Below are 19,414 nucleotides of genomic sequence, written 5' to 3'. Positions count from 1 at the left end.
TTGCCTGGGCCTTATAGCAAATCCTTTGTAGCAGGATAGGGAGCATTTGACTTGTTTTGTTCATTGCACATAAGCATATGTGATGTACACCATGTCCCAGAAGAAGCTTGAAGAGTGATTGCATGTTTCTGCTCTTTTCCTCTGTCACAAGAAGAAAGCATGTCCCACATGGGGGTTGCTTTTTCAGCCTAAATCCTAGAGTGAGAAGATGTGTGGGTAAAACCTGGAGCTTATCTGCAACATGAGTGACAACTGACTGTTGTTGTCGCAAGCCAGTGGGATTTGATGATTGTTTATTATCTCATTGTAACCTGGTGAAGGCCTATAGGAATTTCTGAAGAAGTGTGTGAAAGGTAGCATATAAAACTGTTTTTTTTTTTTAAATGTAGTATGTGTTTCTTTATAGAAGTATTAAAGCTGTTCTTGAGAAGGTGAGGGACACAAGGTTCACAAATGATAAATATCCTTTGGTATGATTTTAAGATTTTCATATTATCTATGTTCTCAGCCATGTGCCCAGAGATGACACAATATAGAGGCTTAGTGAATATTTGATCTTGAATGCTTTATTTTGCATTTGGGGGGAGGGAAGGAATAGGCCGAGGAGAGTTGTTAAGAAAGAAGCCTGTGGAGATTAGTGGCAGACTGCAACAACATTGATTAATTTTGGAATATGATAATATTTTTGCCTTTTAGATACCTACAGAAGTAATGGGGTGGGGGGGGGGGCAGAAAGCAGGTGGTAGACACCAGAAGATAGTTGCTGCTGACATTTCCATTTCTGACTCATGCTGGCCTTTAAGGAACAGTTTATTCTTGGGAAACAGGTATTTAACTTTTGATTTCAGTTTAATTCATTTAATTTACTCAGTATTTTACTGAGAATCCACCAAGTGTTAGTTATTATACCAGGATAAAGTATGAGCAATACTCATAAGATTTCACTAGGTCTTCCTCAGCTTCCACATCCATGTGATCTATTTACCCTTAATGATTCCACAAATTTTCATATCCAAGATATCTCCTCCAAATACAGTCTAAATTCATCCTCAACACAATTTGAAATCTCTTACCATCTCCCTCCCCATAAGAAGCATAAATAGTGCAAGGGAGAGTAGAAAGGGAGGGAACAGGGTCATAAAAGCACATTCTAGAAAAGTAGCATCTTAGCTATCATCTTTAAGGCAAGAAGAGACTTGGTTAGAGGAAGGAATATGAAATATGTTAAAGAGTGGCACTCTTGTACACGGGACCTGGTTCCCGCCCCCAACTAAGGTCACAACTTAGGCTTTGTTCCCCATGTTATTAAGGCCTGACTTCATCTTGCTCAACACCCCCTACCCCCTGCCCCACTTCAAATTACTCCTTAAATCAAATCTTATCTCTTTTTGGCCCTCAGAAAAATTGCTGCTTTCAGCAATAAGTAACAACCATGAAGACTCAAAGCCAAAACAAAACCTTTACTCAAGTAGCTCACACAAAGAAAAATAAAGAAGTGGGGCCGACTTCGCTTTTGGTTGATCCATCCATTCGGTTGTGCACTTAAAACCTCAGGCCATTTCCATCTTATTTGCCATTCACAGCTTCAGCTCAGAGACGATCGTACGATAACTGCCAATTACAATTGTTGCTGCATGCTTTTGTCTACATGTCACAAGATGAGGTTATAGATGATGTAAATAGCATAATTAACACAGGAGCCCTAGTTGATATATGCTTAAACCAGAATTTGCAGCTTTCCTTCCACTGACCATGGAACATTTATAAAACTGACTACATACGAGGGTCGCCTGGGCAGCTCAGTCAGTTGAGCATCTTAGACTCAAGTTATGATCACAATAAGTCTGGTTAGTATGTGTCGACATACATAGTTACAGATTTTTTTTCTTGTGATGAAAACTTCAAAGATCTTCATCTCTTCAGTTCATTATGTCCCCTCATCCTTGGAGCCCCACATCTGGCATACTGCTGTCAGCTCAGAGCCCACTTCAGATCTTCTGTCCCCCCCCCCCCCCGATCCCTCCTCCACTAGCACCCTCTCTCTCTCTCTCAAAAATAAACATTGAAAAAAATGACAACATATGAGTCCACCAGAAAACCTCAGTTCATCTCAAAAAGTAGAAATATATAATCCACATTTCCTTTACAACATTTGGAAAAGTTCTTACTACATTAATATGGTGCATCTACTTGTACTTTTAGTGGATAGTTAGTAATTAAAATGATTATTTTTATATTAAAACACCCTTGGGGTGCATAGAAAAATGAAATATATAAATTACACACATTTTTAAAGATAAAGCAGAAAACTCAAAGAAACTGCATTCGATCAACACGTTGAGCTGCCTCTTCTATCTTCAATTCTTCATTTCTCCCTGCTTCTAGGGAAATTGGCAATAACCTTGAGAAAATTTGTAAGCATATTTCTTTTCACAGTGGGGTGAAATCTCGTCAGTTAATCCCTAGATCCCTAGAAAAATGGAGTTAATAGGTTTAAATGGTCATTTCTTTCCCCACCTTTTGCATAGAAAATTAATGAGTACTAGCCCAGGCTATACCCACAGAAATTTCTCTTATGATGGCATTTAGGTCCCTGGGCTGGGTCTCTTTCTTTAGAGGGCTTTATTTTAGAAAGACAGCAAAGGAAACTCCCTCAGGGCAAAGGAAATTGCGTATTCAGCGACACTCTTGAGTTTCTTTGGGTAAAAGCTGTGTTTCATTTACTTTTGTATCCCTAGTACTTAGCTGAAGGGATGGCATACAGTAGGTGCTCCATAAATGTTTTTGGGGTACATAATGTAAACTTCCTCTTACCTGTTGGCAGCTAAGTTGGATTTAGGGACCTTGAGCTTCTCCTGTGAGCACCAGTCCTCAGAGCAGCGGTCAGGGGAAAGTTTCTACTCAAGGAAAAATCCATGTGTTTCTATCTGCCCTATTTTGGCCTGGACTCTATGGCTAGGGTCGCCCCTCCCACTGGTGTTCAGAACAATCTAACTGGGAGGTGAGTGACAGAGTGCCTGTGGCTTTACCTGTCAGCAGGCATTCAAGAATAGGAAAATGGATGATTTGACATTGTTTACCTTTTTCTCCACTGTCTTCCAGGTGTGGGGGAAATTCAACAGGGGAAAGAAGGACTAGAGACATAGCTTGAGAAAAAGATAATCGGAATGCATCCTGAAGCCACCTATCCCCAAATATTCTCTCCATAGGTAGGGCCAAGCTACAAAGCAAGAGGGGGCATAGCCAGTGGGCTCCAAGAATGAGGGGACATAATGAACTAAAGAAATGAAGATCTTTGAAGTTTTCATCACACACACAAAAAATCTATAACTATGTATGTTGATAGATACTAACCAGACTTATTGTGATGATCATTTTGCAATATATACAAATACCAAAGCATTATGTTGTACATCTGAAATGAATATGTCAGTTATACTGATAAAAAAACAAATTTTTAATTAATTAAAAAATTAAGGCTAGAGTTAAAAAAAAAAACTGAAGAAAAGTGATGCACCTCAGTCTACTAACCACATTAAAAAGACCATTCATAAGCTAATTTGAGAATTGTTTTATTAAGAAATATATTGTGTCAATTACAAAGCAATATGTACATTTTAAAAAGTGCTTACAAATAAATAAAAAATATATTCCATAAATTTAAAAAAATATATATTTTAGCTTTAATAAAGGCAATTCAGGACCTGGTTGCATATACATCACTCTTGTCAGATAATTTTTAAAACTTGATGTATAATACTTGCACAATATTTTACTTGGACATTCTTTCAGATTGCTTCATTATGTGTACAACTTTTTGTCTACACGTTTTGCTTTTATTTTCTTTTGTACATTTTTAGCATGAGAACACAGTAAGTATCAGTATACATAGACGAAACATCTGCCTTTTAAACAGAGGTTTACATGCTCTTGAGTTCAACCTTTTCCTTTCTCAGCCTTCTCTTTTTCCTTCTGCTACATGTTTAGATTCTCCCCTTGAAGTAAGGCTTATGTAGTTCCAGCAGAGAATTACCGCACAGGGCCAGTGGCCCAGGCATCACTGCTACGGCAGTTTCCCCCTACATTTGAGGGGTAGTGTTTCCCCTGCATTATAAAACCACATCACACAATAAAAGCTTACAAAAACAAGAAACCCTTCTGTAATTAAAAAAATAACTACTGGTGATCTTTTAAGTGTCACAGTTAGAGTTAACATTACATCTACTTAATAAAGATGATTTATTTTGTTGGGGTGAAATACAGCCTGAAGGAAGGTGTATTTTGTTTCTATGAAATGCGACTGAATCGACGCCACAATTCCATTAAGTGTGAGACTTGTTTCCGGCATTTATTTGTTGTAACTTGTCTTTTCTTTCTTTTCTTCTTTGCCTGGGTATTATTTATCTGTGGAATACGAGAATCAATCGTCAAGACTGTCACAATCTTTAACAACCACTGAGTGGCAGGGTCTTCTTTATGCAAATCCATCTCTCAGTGTGTCCCCCAAACACCTGCTTACATGTGCTCCTATGTGTTTTCTCCTAGAGGAATGCCCTCCCTCCTCTCCACCCACCTACTCTTGCTTCAACGCCAAGCACCACCTCCTTTACAAGCCCTCTGCTCATTGCTCAAACTTTTCTTTTGGAAACTCTTCTAGTGCTTCAGAGTGTATTTCATTTAACTTGTCTCTCACATGCCGGTTTTATTATTGCATCATGGGTATTCCCCGTGGTGCTGACAACAATGTCTTTTACATAGGAAACGCTGAATATTTATTGCATGACTAAATAAATGATTAAGTTGGTGGTTTCATGATGTCCCTGACAAGACCATACATTCTTCAAGAACAGAGCTTATGCCTCTTTATAGATGTAATTCAGTAAACCTCTTATTTGGACCCAAAGTGCTGCTGCTTTCTGTCCCTCCTGCCACCGAAGTGTGCCACAGACTAAAAAGGAATCTAAACTTAAAAAAAAAAAAAAAAGATTGTGATAATCTTTCTGTGTATTCTTTCACCTGAATTACTCTTGAATAGTGACAGACTAGGCCTTCTAGACATGCAATATTCAGATAAATAAAATTCATCAGGTTACTAAGCAAAAATCTTACTCTAAAATCTACTGAATCTAAAATATTGGTCTTAGCCTCTCCCTTTGGGCTTGGGAGGGGGCTGAAATAAATTACTCAGACTTTCTCTTTCTTGCATGCTGTCTAGAACTTGATCTAGACTGTCTTCTATGCTCTTCTTATATGGATGAATGTCACTGTGGCTATCTGTAGATTTGCCAGCGTCTCCTTGACGGAAGGCATAGAGCCAAACAGGTTTTTCACATGGCTGTGTGGTATTGAGCATTCAACTCTATGGATGTCCATATGGATGGACCATATGGCTCAATCTTTAATCCCTAAAAATGTGACGGCCTTGGCCACACAGTGTGCAGACTGAGAAAGTTCACAGCAATCATACATATCTGTACTTGTCTCTCTTTTGTCTTTTTTAAATTTGTCATCAGGTAGATAAATGCCCTGCTTTACTTGCATTATTTATTGAATACTCTATAAATACTTCATAAAAACGTCAATATTTATTGAATACTTGTCATTTGCCAGGCACTCCTAAGTACTTTCACATCTATTGACTCATTTAATCCTCATAAACACTCTATTTGGGACTTGCTAATGTGACTCTCATTTTGCACATGAAACTGACCACAGAGAGGCTAGAAGTTATGTCAAAATAGAAGTTTTGGGGCTAGGATCCAAAGTCAGGAAAGCTTGTCTTCCAGACTTCCTGCTCCTAACTCTGCACTACTGTTTCTATTTAAAGTTACACATCCATTCAAATGCATGTAACTGCATATGCAAAAATCCACTATGTAAAGAGAGCTATATAAGCAATTAAGCAAATGTGGGGTAGAGATTTAATGTATAATTTAAAATTTTATGAAAGAAACACACATTATTTAGTGCGAAGCCCAAACAATGCTGCTCCAATTTAGGATAAGAATCTCATAAGGAGTCAATGCACAGGGATTGTGATTTTTAAGGTCTAGGTTGGGTCCCTGGGAATTGGCATTTTGGATAATTACTCTCCCATGTTCGGGCAACCAGGATATAGGCTCACTGATCATATCCTGAAACACTGCCTAAGGTTTAGAACTATAATTGGGCCAAAAGAATCAGAACCCTAGAAATAGATGGGTTTGGGGACCCTGTGTGTACTGAGTCTACAGCTGTTACAGGCTCCTTTGCTCTTCAGGAGATAGGACCTGAATAAAAATCGTAATGACTTCTGCAACAGAGTGCCACTTCAAGGTTAATTCCAAGGCTTTAGAAAGCTTACCTGCGTTCCTGAGTAGCCTGGGCACTGGAGAGTGAGCGTAGCGTTAGTTCTTATCGCAAAGATTTCCTTGGCCAGTGTCGTGCAGCCGTGGGTGGGATAGAAGGTAATGAGGTCGATTTTAGCGAGGCAATCTGGCTGCTCACGGGCGGCAAGGTTTACGAGAAACGGGGGAAACGCCGGGGAAAACGCCAGGAAAAACAAACAACGGAAAGAGACAAAAAAAGAGAGTCGATAAGAAACGAGTGAAGATTCGGGGGGGGGGGGGGGGGAGGTGGGGGAGGGGAGCGGGAGACACCACAGACGCGTTTCGAGGGGGAGGAAGAGATCTCGGCGGAAGAAGAGAGAGAGAGGGAGAAAGGGAGAGAGAGGGAGGGAGGGGGGAGAGAGGGAGGGAGAAAGGGAGACAGAGGGGGCGGGAGAGGGGGGAGGGAGAGAGGGAGGGAGGGAGAGAGAGAGAGAGAGAGACAGAGAGAGAGACAGAGAGAGAGACAGAGAGAGAGAACCCAAGTACGGAGGAGGAACCAGGGGCGTTGGCGAGCGTGCCAGCCGCGCTGGAGGAGAAAGGACGCGCGCCGGTGCTGGCTCCGCCCCAGTCTCGCCGCCCTGAATGCGGCCGAGAGGCGGGGCGCGCCCCGCAGAGGCTCTGCACCCTGGGAGAGGTGCCCCTGACGTCGTTGCCTGGTCACTATTCCAGACTTGCTTTTCCTGCCGGGGGCCTGGGTTGGGGGAGAGGGGACTCTCCCGGAATCCCACTGGCTCCCAGGAGAGACTTCCTCTCCCTAAACTGGAACGGAAGTAGCGTCCCAAGCAGGGCACTGGCCCGGAGGTTTCTGGCAGCCCAGGCGTCCCTACTCGGTCAGCGTCGCCTGGGAGCCCAGCCACCACCGCCTGCGGTTCTACGCGCCGCAGGTTACCCTCTCTCAGGAATGCCAGGTGTGGCTCTGGAGAAAGCCAGCAGTGCAGAGCACCCACTCACCGGGTCTTCACAGTAGATGTAGTTGTTGAATTCGGTGCTCTTGACCTGGAAGAAAGAAGAAGAAAAAAAGAAGACAATAAGTAAAGCCTTAGTTCACAAGGGAAGTCATTCCCCCCCCTCCCACGCCCCCATTGCTTCCAGGTTTTAAAGATGCTCTGAAAGCAGTTTCCACTTAGGCACTTGCTTCCTGCGCATCTAGCTGTTCTTACCATTGACAAGGTAGTGAAACACTTGGAATTCAGATAGTACCTGCTAGTGTTTGAAACCGGATATTAAAGGATCCTGGTCCTAAAGAGAGACCCGCCCCCCGGCACCAAACTGGGCACACTTGTACATAAAACTACACAAGTGAGCAATAATGCCATCTTTCGAAAGCCCACATCAGCCTTGTAACCATTCATGCATTTCACACCTGCATACTCTATCCAGAAATAAGAATAATCAGGAAAATAATTTTACTACTGTATATTAAAATCCTAAAGCACACCTTATCCCATAACGGCATTCTAAGGCTTCTAGAACACTAGAAAGACCTGCAGTGCACCTTTCCCAGGGCTGTCCTCTCTGGTTAGGGCTTAGCTCACAAGAAGTCCCTATTTTTTACTCCCCTTTCTCTCTCAAGCCCTTACCCAGTTTTCTTTTTTACTGCACTGGTAGAGCAGCACTTCAGCAGAGGATAGACACCTTGATAGATATATATTATCCATCAATATCTGCTCCTCATCAGCATCTGCACACTTAATGTGTGCCAATTTCTAGGTAGAGGCTAGTATATTTAAGTATCACTTGTAAGAAAGTCTGACAAAATGCTGGGCCATGATTTTTTTCCAAATCATGTTTCTTTCCTTAAAAATTAAATTGTAGTTTGCATGTGTGTATGCCTATTCTTTTGATGAAAAAAATATTTTTTAATGTTTCTTCACTTACCCCATTCATGTATTTATTCAGGGCTTGATAAATGACTTCCTGATACTTCTTTCTAATCTTCTCAAAGTCACAGTCAGTGAAATTGTAGGTTAGCACCAGCCCTACCAGTTGTAAGATGAAGATCTTCCTGAAAAAAACTGACAGAACAAATAATAAGGCATCAGGCAATATACTTGGAAACTCAATCCCACCCCTGTTTCACACTAAAGTCTTTCCACCCACACTGAATTGCCTCTAGATCTGCAAGGCCTGCCTTAGGGGCACATGCCCAGGCACCAGTCTTTGTCTCTCATTCCCAGTGCACATGAAGCCCATATTCACCCATGCTGTTGCCTTAAGTTGGAGTCTCCCTGATGCTCCAGAGCTTTCTGGCTCCACATATATAACACCTAAACGCCTACGGGCTCTTTTCTCCTAGACCAATGATTTTCCTTGATGTCATTCTCTTCCTTCATAGAATTCTGAATTGGTTACATGAAAGAAAAAATAGAACCAGCCAAATCTATGGAATTTTCACATTGGTAAAAAACCATCAGGAATTTCCCTCACCTTCCTCCTTTTATCTTTGCCCTAAACCCTTGATATGTGCCAGAAGGTGCTTTAAGAAACAGATACCTACATCTTTCTCCTGCAGGGCCATTTCCATGACCAAGCCCCTTTCTTGTTAGAAAAAATATCCCCAAACGGCAGCCACTGTAAGGACTAGGTACCAATGCTCCCTCATGCTGTACACTCTTGAGTATTTCTTTTGGCCGTTTTCAACTAGTACTTTCTTTCGTCTGCGGCAACTAAAGAAACTCATGTGCTTACTTAATGGGATGCTTTGGAGGGTGGGTGCAGCTTCAGGCTTCTCTTCCATGTGAAGGCACTGAAGTGCAATGGTGACTAGAACCTTAAGCTCAGAGCCGATTCGAAGTTGACATGAATGGGAAAAGATCTGATGGGGCTCGCACTCAAAACACTTACTTTTCAAAACTCCCTTATCAATTTCAGGAAAGAAGCGTCTACTCTTGGGTGACTGGGGGCACCTCAGGGGCTCCGGTCTTCTCGAGCATGTTCTATAGGTGTCAAAAACTCTTGAAACCACAGAATCCAACTCCCCTCCACCTTCACAGCCCCACTCTAAAGGCCAGCGTAAAGACGCCGACACCGGACCAGCGGGACCCAACTGCGTCGCGCGATGTGCCGCGGTGCGCACCGGCGGAAGGTGCTGTCCAACGCGCGGCTCTCGCGAAGGCGCGCAAGATTCGTGCGCCCTGTGCGTCCTAGGCGCTTAGCCCCACGCCTGCGCAGCCTAGCAACTTCGGGCACCTGGGGCTTGAACACCCTCAAGGGTGGAGGGCTCGGGTTTGTACTTGCAAGCCCTCCTTCATCCGGAAAAGGGAGTTTAAGCGCAGCCAAATGATTCGGGGAGAGCTCCCGAGAGGATGCCTCGCCGCCTTCTCGGCTGTGGCCACGCCAACCAAGGGTTGAAGGGACGGAATGCCGGCACTCATTGGGCTTCTGGGGGATGAACCCCACTCCACCCAAGCTTGGCTCGCGCCGCCCGGGGCTCTCCAGACACCCAGCTCCCCTCTTCCTCCCTTTACCCCCACCCCTTGCGTGTCAGAGCCTGCAAAGCCCTGGTCCTTGGGAAGTTCCTAGGAATCACCGCCAAAGCAGACGAGGCAGGGCGCCCCACGTGAGTCCTAGCAAAGGTCACAGGCCGAGCGGTGCCTGGGAAGAACAGCAGGGGGTGGCGAGGGAAGCGGGAAAAGCACAGACTCAGGGGTGGGGGTGGGGTGGAGACTTGAGCCAGAAGTGAACTTTTTTCATAGAAGGCGCTCAACAGCTGTACCAGTACAGCTGGACCCAGTTCACTGGTTAAGGCCTGGAAACAAAGAATGTGGTGCTAACAGGAGTCATGGAAAGCCGCTGATTCAGTGATGACTTCTAAATGGGCTTTTCTGGAATCCTCCAAATTTAGGTGTCTTTTTTTTTTTTTTTTTTTTTTTTTTTTTTGTCATAGCAGCAAACAGCAAATTTTGGGAAAGAAATCTCGCTGCCCCTTCCCCCATCACCAACTTTTCAGGGTGTTGTGGGATGATGCCAAAGCTTGATTCATCTGCTGTGACATCAGAGGTGTTTCTGGTCAGCAAGCAGGAGCTAGGAACACAGATTTCTTCACTTGAGTTGGGGTATGCTGATGGGATGGGGACAGAAGAAAGCAGCCCTCCCTGAGGTTTGACTTGCATTTTTCTAGAGTGTGACTGCGTTGCCTCCTTTCTTCTTTTGAAACTTTGTATCTCTGTGGGTCTTTGTGGAGATGATGTGGACAGGGTGCCTCCTTCTCAGGCATCCTGGAAGTCATCTCTTTGCCTGCTAAACACCTATCCGTGGGGCCCCCAGTTTCCTTGTCTATAATTATGTGACTTCTGAAATCACTTTGAGCATATCACTTTTCTGCTCAGAAACTCTTGGTATGACTCCCAGCGGTTGCCTTAACATTTACAATCATCCCTCCTTGCTTGGCTCCAAGCTCTTCCCAGCCTTATCTCCTTCATTCTGTTAGGCTTCTGCCAAATAGTATCTGATGTTAATATGCTCCAAATGTGCCTTAAGCTCTCTTCTTCTCAGCCTCACATCCTCAGGTGTTGACATTTCTCCTGTCATTCAATGCTCATTTCACCGAACATCTCCACAAGTGGTCTCCTACCTGCATGTGACCTCCTTCCTCCCCTTTAAGAAATACTTGTTTTAGGGATACAGGAGTACTGATGCATAGGGGCACTTGTATCCCAATGTTTATAGCAGCACTCTCAACAATAGCCAAATTATGGAAAGAGCTTAAATGCCCATCAACTGATGAATGGATAAAGAAATTGTGGTTTATATACACAATGGAGTACTACGTGGCAATAAGAATGAAATATAGCCCTTTGTAGCAACAGGGATGGAACTGGAGAGTGTTATGCTAAGTGAAATAAGCCATACGGAGAAAGACAGATACCATATGGTTTCACTCTTATATGGATCCTGAGAAACTTAACAGAAACCCATGGGGGAGGGGAAGGAAAAAAAAAAAGAGGTTAGAGTGGAAGAGGGCCAAAGCATAAGAGACTCTTAAAAACTGAGAACAAACTGAGGGTTGATATGGGGTGGGAGGGAGGGGGGGGTGGGTGATGGGTATTGAGGAGGGCACATTTGGGATGAGCACTGGGTGTTGTATGGAAACCAATTTGACAATAAACTTCATATATTGAAAAAAAAAAAGAAATACTTGTTTTGGGCTTCTGTGTTATGACTTCCATTCATGATGTAAAATTCCAACAATTTTTCAACTTTGTCTTTTTATTAAACTGTGAGTTCTTTGGAAGAAGGAAATGCTTTATAATACTTGATTTACTTTTTCCAAAAACATTGGCAGTGACTTCCAGTAAATGTATTGGTATCAAGAGGTAAGAAATAGTTAAGGTAAAAGAAAGAAACCAAGGAATTAAAGGAAGCAAGGATCAGGTACAAGAATCCATAGAAAATATTATTAAGAACTAGAGAATTAAGGGTGAAGAGGAGTGGAGGTATAAGCTTCCATTTAGGGAATGAATAGGTTATGAGAATAAAAGGTACAACACAGGGGATATAGTCAGTGGTATTAGCACTGGACTGTGACAGATGGTAGCTACACTTGTGAGCATAGTATAGTGAATAGACTTGTCAAATCACTACATTGTACACCTGAAACTAATATAACATTGTGTGTCAACTACACTTCAATTAAAAAAAAAAAGAACTGAGGAATTAAGACAAGCTCAAAAGTGGTTCTGATTTCCCAAGTAACCATTGCAAAGGAAAGAATGGAAAGGGTTGTTTTATGCCTGTGGTCCTCATCATAACCATCACAGGGGTCAGTCTTATGCGCTACATGTAATAGATATTCAATAAATCCTCAATAGATTAGAGTACATTAACCTTCTTCAGAGATCATTCTTAGGAAGCAAATTATTTCATCTGAAAGAATCTCCCTAGAGACATCTTTGTCTTTGTTTTTTTTCTCCTAGTTTTTTGCTGTCTTCCTGCTGGAATCCACTTATGGCTTGCCTCGGGCTGTCATTCAGGTAAGAGGATCTCTGAAAATTCCTGGCATGCTGAAAAACTTTCTGTTTCTTGTTTTTTTTTTTTTGTTTTGTTTTGTTTTCTCTTTCAATTTGTTCAAATGATGAAGGTGTGAACAGTATCTACATGTCTACCTGTGTAGTTAGGGAAATATTAGGTTAGGTCAGGAATAGTGTCTTTCTTCTGGTGGGAAACAGAAGTGAGATCATTTCTAGGACACTCTGATTACTCAGAGAACTTAAGCAATACTCTCACCCATGAGCTGGGCCAGAAAATGACCCATAATACAGCTCTTTTACCTTCACTAGAAACATCTGTCTTTCATTTGTTTTCTTAATATTTTCATTATTGTTTTTCATAATAGTTCTCTTTCTTTTTCATTCTCTTACTCTCTTTAAAAAATGTTTCTTTATTTTGAGAGAAAGCATGTGCTAGTGTGGGTAAGGGCAGAGAAGGAGGGAGGGAGTCCCAAGCAGGCTCCTAGCAGTCGGTGCAGAGCCCCATGCAAGGCTTAAACTCAAAAACTTGAGATTATGACTTGAGCCGAGATCAAGAGTTGGACACTTAACTGAGCCACCCAGGTTCCTCTCTTATTCTTTCCCTGCCTCCTTGTAAATTTACTTTCTTTCTCCTCTTCTTGTAACTGTCCTGAATAGTTACGGTAGCCTAGTCCTCATGCAAAATTAAGTTTGTGTTTGAAGACATAGATCCAAGTTGTCAGGAAAAAGATATGCTATTTTTGTAATTAAAAGTTTTTATTTTATTAAAGCATAGTTTCATTGGACTTAAAAAATGAAAAGGCTATTACTGATGAAAGGGGAGAGATCTTCTACTATGGGGTGAGAAAAGATGATGACACCAACCTTTGCATGGTGATATTTTATGAAGTGTGAAGATGCACTTTCCCTAGTAGCTGGGTGTTCTTTTGGGTCTGGAAGTAAAGTGATTACAATAAACTTGCCAGGATTCTCGTCACATAAGCACTCCACCTCTTGGTTCTCACATACTCATGCAGAAAAGATGGGCCACACTTTGCAGAGGTGAACATTTTTTCTTCATATTCTCCTTCCTTGTTCATAGTCAGGTAAAGCGTTTATGTAATGTGAATTGGCCAGTGTATGGTTTGTTATGACTGCAGCACATGTCCATTTTGCCCATCAATTTTGCATTACACGTTTGTACTCCAGCACCCTTGCTGTTGGTTTGAACCACTGATTGGTTTTACCAAATAACATACTTCCTCTAAGGTCCTTTGGGGACATTTCTAGACCAAGAAGTAGTGAGGGAGTTTCCTATGATGAATGCAAAAAATATCTATTTTATTTTATTTCATTTCATTTCATTTCATTTCATTTCATTTCATTTCATTTCATGTCATTTTATTTTATTTTATTTCTAAGCTGGTGATACCTACCTAACCAGTCTATGGCTGAGAAATGTTCCCAGCTATTTTTGAATTAGGGAGTGAAAGAGGCCAAACAGATGTATAAGGACCTCATGCTTGCGCTCATTCGTCTGTAAACAGTCTTACCCTCAGCCAATTGGGGGTAAAAGATCTTGCTTACACTGCTCTTTTTCTACAATCTAATAAGGCAATAAACAGGGAGAAGATTGTTCAGGAAAAAGGTAGCAGTTGAGCTTTCTTAGAATGCTTCAAAAGAGTTGTAGAAGAGGTCAGAGCTGAAAAATAGTTCCAATTGTAATACCTTTGCAAAGAAATTTTACTATACTGAATACCTTCTATTTTCTTCTCCAGATACACTGTCCACCCTTCCCTACCCTGCTTTGTACTCTAGGGAAGCTGACCCATACAAACTGCATCAACAGGCTCCCTTGACCTCCAGCTTCTGGTTGGGTTCGGCCACTGGGAGATTTTGGCAAGAAATCAGGGAGTAGGAGAACAGTGAAGTTGGAATTTTAATTCACCCACTCTCTCCATGGTGGCTTCTCCTAGACTGTATGCTTTTCTCTCCTGGGGGCCCTAGCTCCTGCTAGTTGGTTGACCTTTTCATCTTGCTTACTTCCAGGTTTTGGTTACCATTCCCTTTATTTGTGTCCTTAGGTCTAAGGGTAATAATAGCCCCTTATTCTTGCTAGCCTGCAGGTATAGCTAGCAATAGTTACAATTTGACTGGGCCAGTCCTGGTCTATACCCATTGTCCTGGCATAATTTATTAATAAAACTTGTTTTTACCCTTAAAAGTGGCACAGTTTAACAATAAATTATATGACTATTGTTGATTCCCTACTTACACACTTTGTAAATAGTTCTTTTGTTAAACTCTCCTACAGTTACCCAGTTTGAGTGTGCCACTGGTTTCCTGTGGGTCCCCTGACTGATACAGTTAGCTACAAGTGGTCACCAGTGTGTCCTCACTTGAAGTCATCAGCTTCATCACCTTTTGTGTCTGCCTTGTGGCATCATACTAGTTCTGTAACTTTTACACAGGAAATGGTGACTGTCGTATAATTAAATTTTAATATTTAGGAAAAAAGTTTCCCTGCTCTTAGTTTAAGTGCAAAAGATGAGTTGTAAGAAATTCTGCAACTTTCCTTTTTTTTTTTTTTTTTTTTTTTTTGCAAATGACATCTCTTCCTAGTAATATCATCAGCTGGGATTTGTAAGAAAGCTACACACCTACTTGACTCTGTTGTGTAACTTGCTTCATAGTTGAGCCCTCAGTGTTTGTGTATAAAAGGGTTTTAAGAAAAATGACCATTATGTGAGTCAGGTGGGAACAATTAGCTTATTTCTCATTTGGTATGTCTGAGGCCCTTCAAGTATTTCCCCTATGGTGAATCCCACTATTATCAATAAGAGTATCTGGGTTAAACAATCATCCTAAGTATTTCCTTTTTTAAATGTAATAAGCCTCTAATAGCCATTTTATGGTTATGCCTCATTAAGACCTCCTTTCTTCCCATAGAGCCAGTCAGAGTTTCTGAGAAAGGGCTGCCTGAGAATTCCAGATTCAGGGTGGGGGCGGAAAGAGGAAGAAATAGAAAAGAGGAGGAGATGGTGGAAAGTTGAGGAAGATAAGTGGACAGCTAAGAAATAGGGGGTCTAAGAGTTTGACCTGGGGCCTGTCCTCAGGTGGTACTATCACTTATAGAACATATGCTGGGAATTTAGAGCAGGAAGTCAGCAAACTACAACCTGTAGGCTGAATCCTTTTCACGTGCCTGTTTTTGTAAATAAAGTTTATTGGAACACAGACATGCCCATTTTTTTACAGCATTGTCTCTGGCTCCTTTTGCATGGCAAAGAGAGTTGAATAGTTGAGACAGAAACCATCTGGCCTACAAAGCTTAAAATATCTGGCATCCGGCCATTTACATAAAAAGTTTACAGATCTCTACCACTTAGAGAATCATACCACTTAGCCTTATAATAGGTTTGGTAGTTGACCCTTTGTTGTGCTTACAATAAAATATATATATATATCATTAATGATGTGTAAGGTTTCTGTGGCCCCAGATCATAATTTATTCCTGACTATAGTCTTTCAATCAAGAGAATTTTCCCCCATTTTGTTCTGACTTCTTACTCTTGTTCATCAAAGTATAAACTTCTAATTCACATTAAGTAACTAGAAATATTGACTAATTACACTCCCATGTTCCAAAATCGTTTCTCAGTTACTCCGAATAGTTTTGAGGATTAATCTCTTTTAGAGAAGGGTCATTTCAAAAATGCATTTGAAAAGAAAAGATGAAATTTAAAAACAAAGGTATACAGTAAGTTCTTCATGCTTTTTTATTTTACGAAACTAGGAACGAACCTCAGTAACTCTATATCTTAGAGAATATGGGCTTCTCTCACCTGTTTGAAAGAAGAGATTTGTAGATTATAGTGTCAGTGTTATTTCTGTTAGAAGAACATGCCAATTTATAACTTCATTGTAATTTAATTCAATGAAGAATACTTGTTTTCCCTCTAACCCCTCAAAATTCTCTGATACAGTGAGTTGAATTACTTTTCCCATGTATACTTGAATCTTTGTAAAGTCAGAGTTTTTCACTTGGTGACTTAATTTTTAAGGGATTTATTCTAGAGGACAATTGTTTTTGAATAATGTTGATAATTTTAGACCTATGCCTTTGAATCCAGAATGTGATGCTTATATTTGCATTCTGTTTAGGGCCTAGAACATTGACTCATTATAATGTAATTCAGTCCTATTTGATATTTATTAAGCAACTATTAGTGGCACAGAAGTAAATCCAAAGATTCAGATGATGTCTTATGGTATTTTATTTTATTTTATTTATTTAAAAAATGTTTTTAAATGTTTATTTCTGAAGGAGAGAGAGACACAGACAGAATGTGAACAGGGGAGGGGCAGAGAGAGAGAGGGAGAGAGAGAGGGAGACAGAGAATCTGAAGCAGGCTCCAGGCTCTGAGCTGTCAGTATAGGGCCCGACTCAGGGCTTGAATTCACAAATGGTGAGATCATGACCTTAGCCGAAGTCGGCCGCTTAACCAACTGAGCCACCCAGGAGCCTCTGTAGATCTTATTTTATAAACAAATGATTTTTAAAAAGAAACACGAGGGCTAATAATAAAAATTATTATTAAAATATTATTTAATTGTTAATAATTAACATTTAAATGTAGCAGGTCAATGAATGGTCAGTACAGGAATCAGGAGATGAGGGCATATGGTCCTGACTTTGACCCAGCACAATTTGCTTACACATTCTGTTTTCTCTTTATGCCTCACTTGGGCGATTTAAAGAGGAGTTAATATATCAAAAGCCCTTGAGTATTTGGGGAGAGGCCCAGCTGTGCATTTTATGAGTTAAAATGCAAAACATTGAGCATGCAGGTCTCCTTTCATCTTCAGATAAACTGTCCACCACTAGGTGTCTCAGTGGGAGTGTGCGGCATCACAAGCAAGCACGTGAGAAACAGCCGGAGCAATGATGTAATGAGCAGCCATGGGGCATTTTTATCTCCTTTTGCAAAGGGCTTGTAGTAACAATCTTCATGAGGTCATTTTTCAGTTGCAGAGTGAGACTAAGTGTGTTTTCCTCTGCTTGGGCTGCTCTAACAGAATACCATAAACCGGGTGACATAAACTGTTGTTAACATTTATTTCTCATGGTTCTAAAGGCTCCGGAGTCAGTGACTAAGATGCCAGCTGCTACAGCTTCTGATTAGAGCTCTCTTCCTGGCTTGCACACAACTGTATTCTCACATAGTAGAGAGAGAGAGATCATCTCTCTGGTGTCTCTTCTCAGGACACTTATTAGGACTCTGATTAGGATTAGGCCACTAATGCCATCATGAGGTCTCCACATTCACGACCTGAACACCTCCCAAATGGCCCATATCCAAATACCTTCACTTCGTGGATTAGGGCTTCAACATTTGAATTTTGGGGAGACACAAACATTCATTCCATAGCATACCTATCTATCTGACAAGTTGTGGGGAAAAAGCATTTCCTTAAGTGGACATTTTTTATGTATATAAAATATATAATTGCATATAATTTTATATGTATATGTATCTAATTGTGTGTAAAAGTGCTATATGTATGTATATATATAATTATAATTATTTTAAAATTATCTTTTCTTTGTTTCCTTTTTCTTTTTCTCTGCCTTCTTGTGAATTAATTCAATATTTTTTATTCTATTTTATTGCCTTTTTGCATATTAGCCTTAGTTCTTTTGTGAGTTTGGCTGTTTAGAGTTCATAGTACATATCTTTAGATTATCACAGTGTGCCATCAATTAATATACCATTTCCTATGTAGTATAGGTGTGTTATTAAAGTATATTTCTGGGGCGCCTGGGTGGCTCAGTCGGTTAAGCGTCCGACTTCGGCTCAGGTCATGATCTCACGGTCTGTGAGTTCGAGCCCCGCGTCGGGCTCTGTGCTGACAGCTCAGAGCCTGGAGACTGTTTCAGATTCTGTGTCTCCCTCTCTCTCTGCCCCTCCCGTATTCACGCTCTGTCTCCCTCTGTCTCAAAAATAAGTAAACGTTAAAAAAAAATTTAAAGTAAATAAATAAATAAATAAATAAAGTATATTTCTGATTCCTCCCTCTTGGCTTCCATCCAATTGCTGTCATATTTTAGTTCTATATATTTTTTTAAATTTTACATTAATCATATGTTAAAATAGCAATTACCTTTCAAAGAGATTTTTAAAATAAGAAAAATTTACCTTATGTATTTAGCCATTTAGTTATTATTTCTTTTGTCCTTCTTCACTTGATCTTAGTCAAAAGGCTGAGAAGTGATCTTGTGTCCTTCTTTGTGTTATATGTTCATATTTCCCTATTTAATAAGTAACTTTCTTTAGCATTTTTTATATTTCAGATATGCAGGTAATGAACTATTTCAGACTTTGTATATCTGAATTTCCCTCCTTTTTTTTTTTTTGCTTTCAATTTTCAAAGATATTTTGCTGAAAATACAGTTTTCCCTTTCATTATTTTAAAGAGTTCCTCTAATATCTGACAGCTTGCATTATCTCCCCCACCCCCCAAAAAATCTGCTGTCACCCTTATGACATGAGGATGAACATAAGCTGTTTTCTCCCTCTAACTGCTTTTAAGATTTTCTTTTCATCACTGGTTCTTCCCCTCCACCACCGCCCCCCCCCCCGCCCCAGATATACATATATACACACACACAAATATACACACACTATAATTTACAAAATATTGTGTACGTTTAAGCTGTACAAAGTATTGATTGATACTTTTATATATTGCAAAATGATTACCACCATAGTGTTAGCTAACACCTGAATCACTTCAAATAATTACCATTTCTTTTTTGTGGTGAGAACATTTAAGATTTACTCTCTTAGTAACTTTTAATGTCATTATATAATGATAAAGAAGTCAATTCATCAAGAGGATACAACAGTTGTAAATATGTATGCACCCAACATAGAAGCACCTTAATATATAAAGCAAATATTAACAAACTTGAAGGGAGAAATAGACAGCAAGGCAGTAATGGTAGGGAACTTCAGTACCCACTTTCAATAATGGATAGACCATCCAAACAGAAAATCAGTAAGAAAACATTGTTTTTAAATGACCCATTAGACC

The 19,414-nt window shown here is 40.6% G+C and overlaps 1 protein-coding gene across 1 annotated transcript; it reads right to left on the bottom strand.

Moving 5' to 3' along the window:
* Positions 1-3,630: 3,630 nt before the first annotated feature.
* On the bottom strand, positions 3,631-8,591 carry LOC102958587 (thymic stromal lymphopoietin). Its single transcript, XM_015542901.2, has 5 exons — positions 8,568-8,591; positions 8,247-8,383; positions 7,320-7,364; positions 6,344-6,478; positions 3,631-4,404 (listed from the first exon to the last, which is right to left on the bottom strand). Exons 1-5 carry the CDS (start codon positions 8,569-8,571, stop codon positions 4,288-4,290), a joined length of 438 nt encoding a protein of 145 aa, XP_015398387.1. The 5' UTR covers positions 8,572-8,591; the 3' UTR covers positions 3,631-4,287.
* Positions 8,592-19,414: the final 10,823 nt, after the last annotated feature.

This window comes from Panthera tigris, chromosome A1 (assembly GCF_018350195.1).
Source record: "Panthera tigris isolate Pti1 chromosome A1, P.tigris_Pti1_mat1.1, whole genome shotgun sequence".
NCBI classification, from domain to species: Eukaryota; Metazoa; Chordata; class Mammalia; order Carnivora; family Felidae; genus Panthera; species Panthera tigris.
The sequence above is the reverse complement of the archived record's forward strand: the minus strand, read 5'-3'. Positions and strand labels throughout refer to the sequence as shown.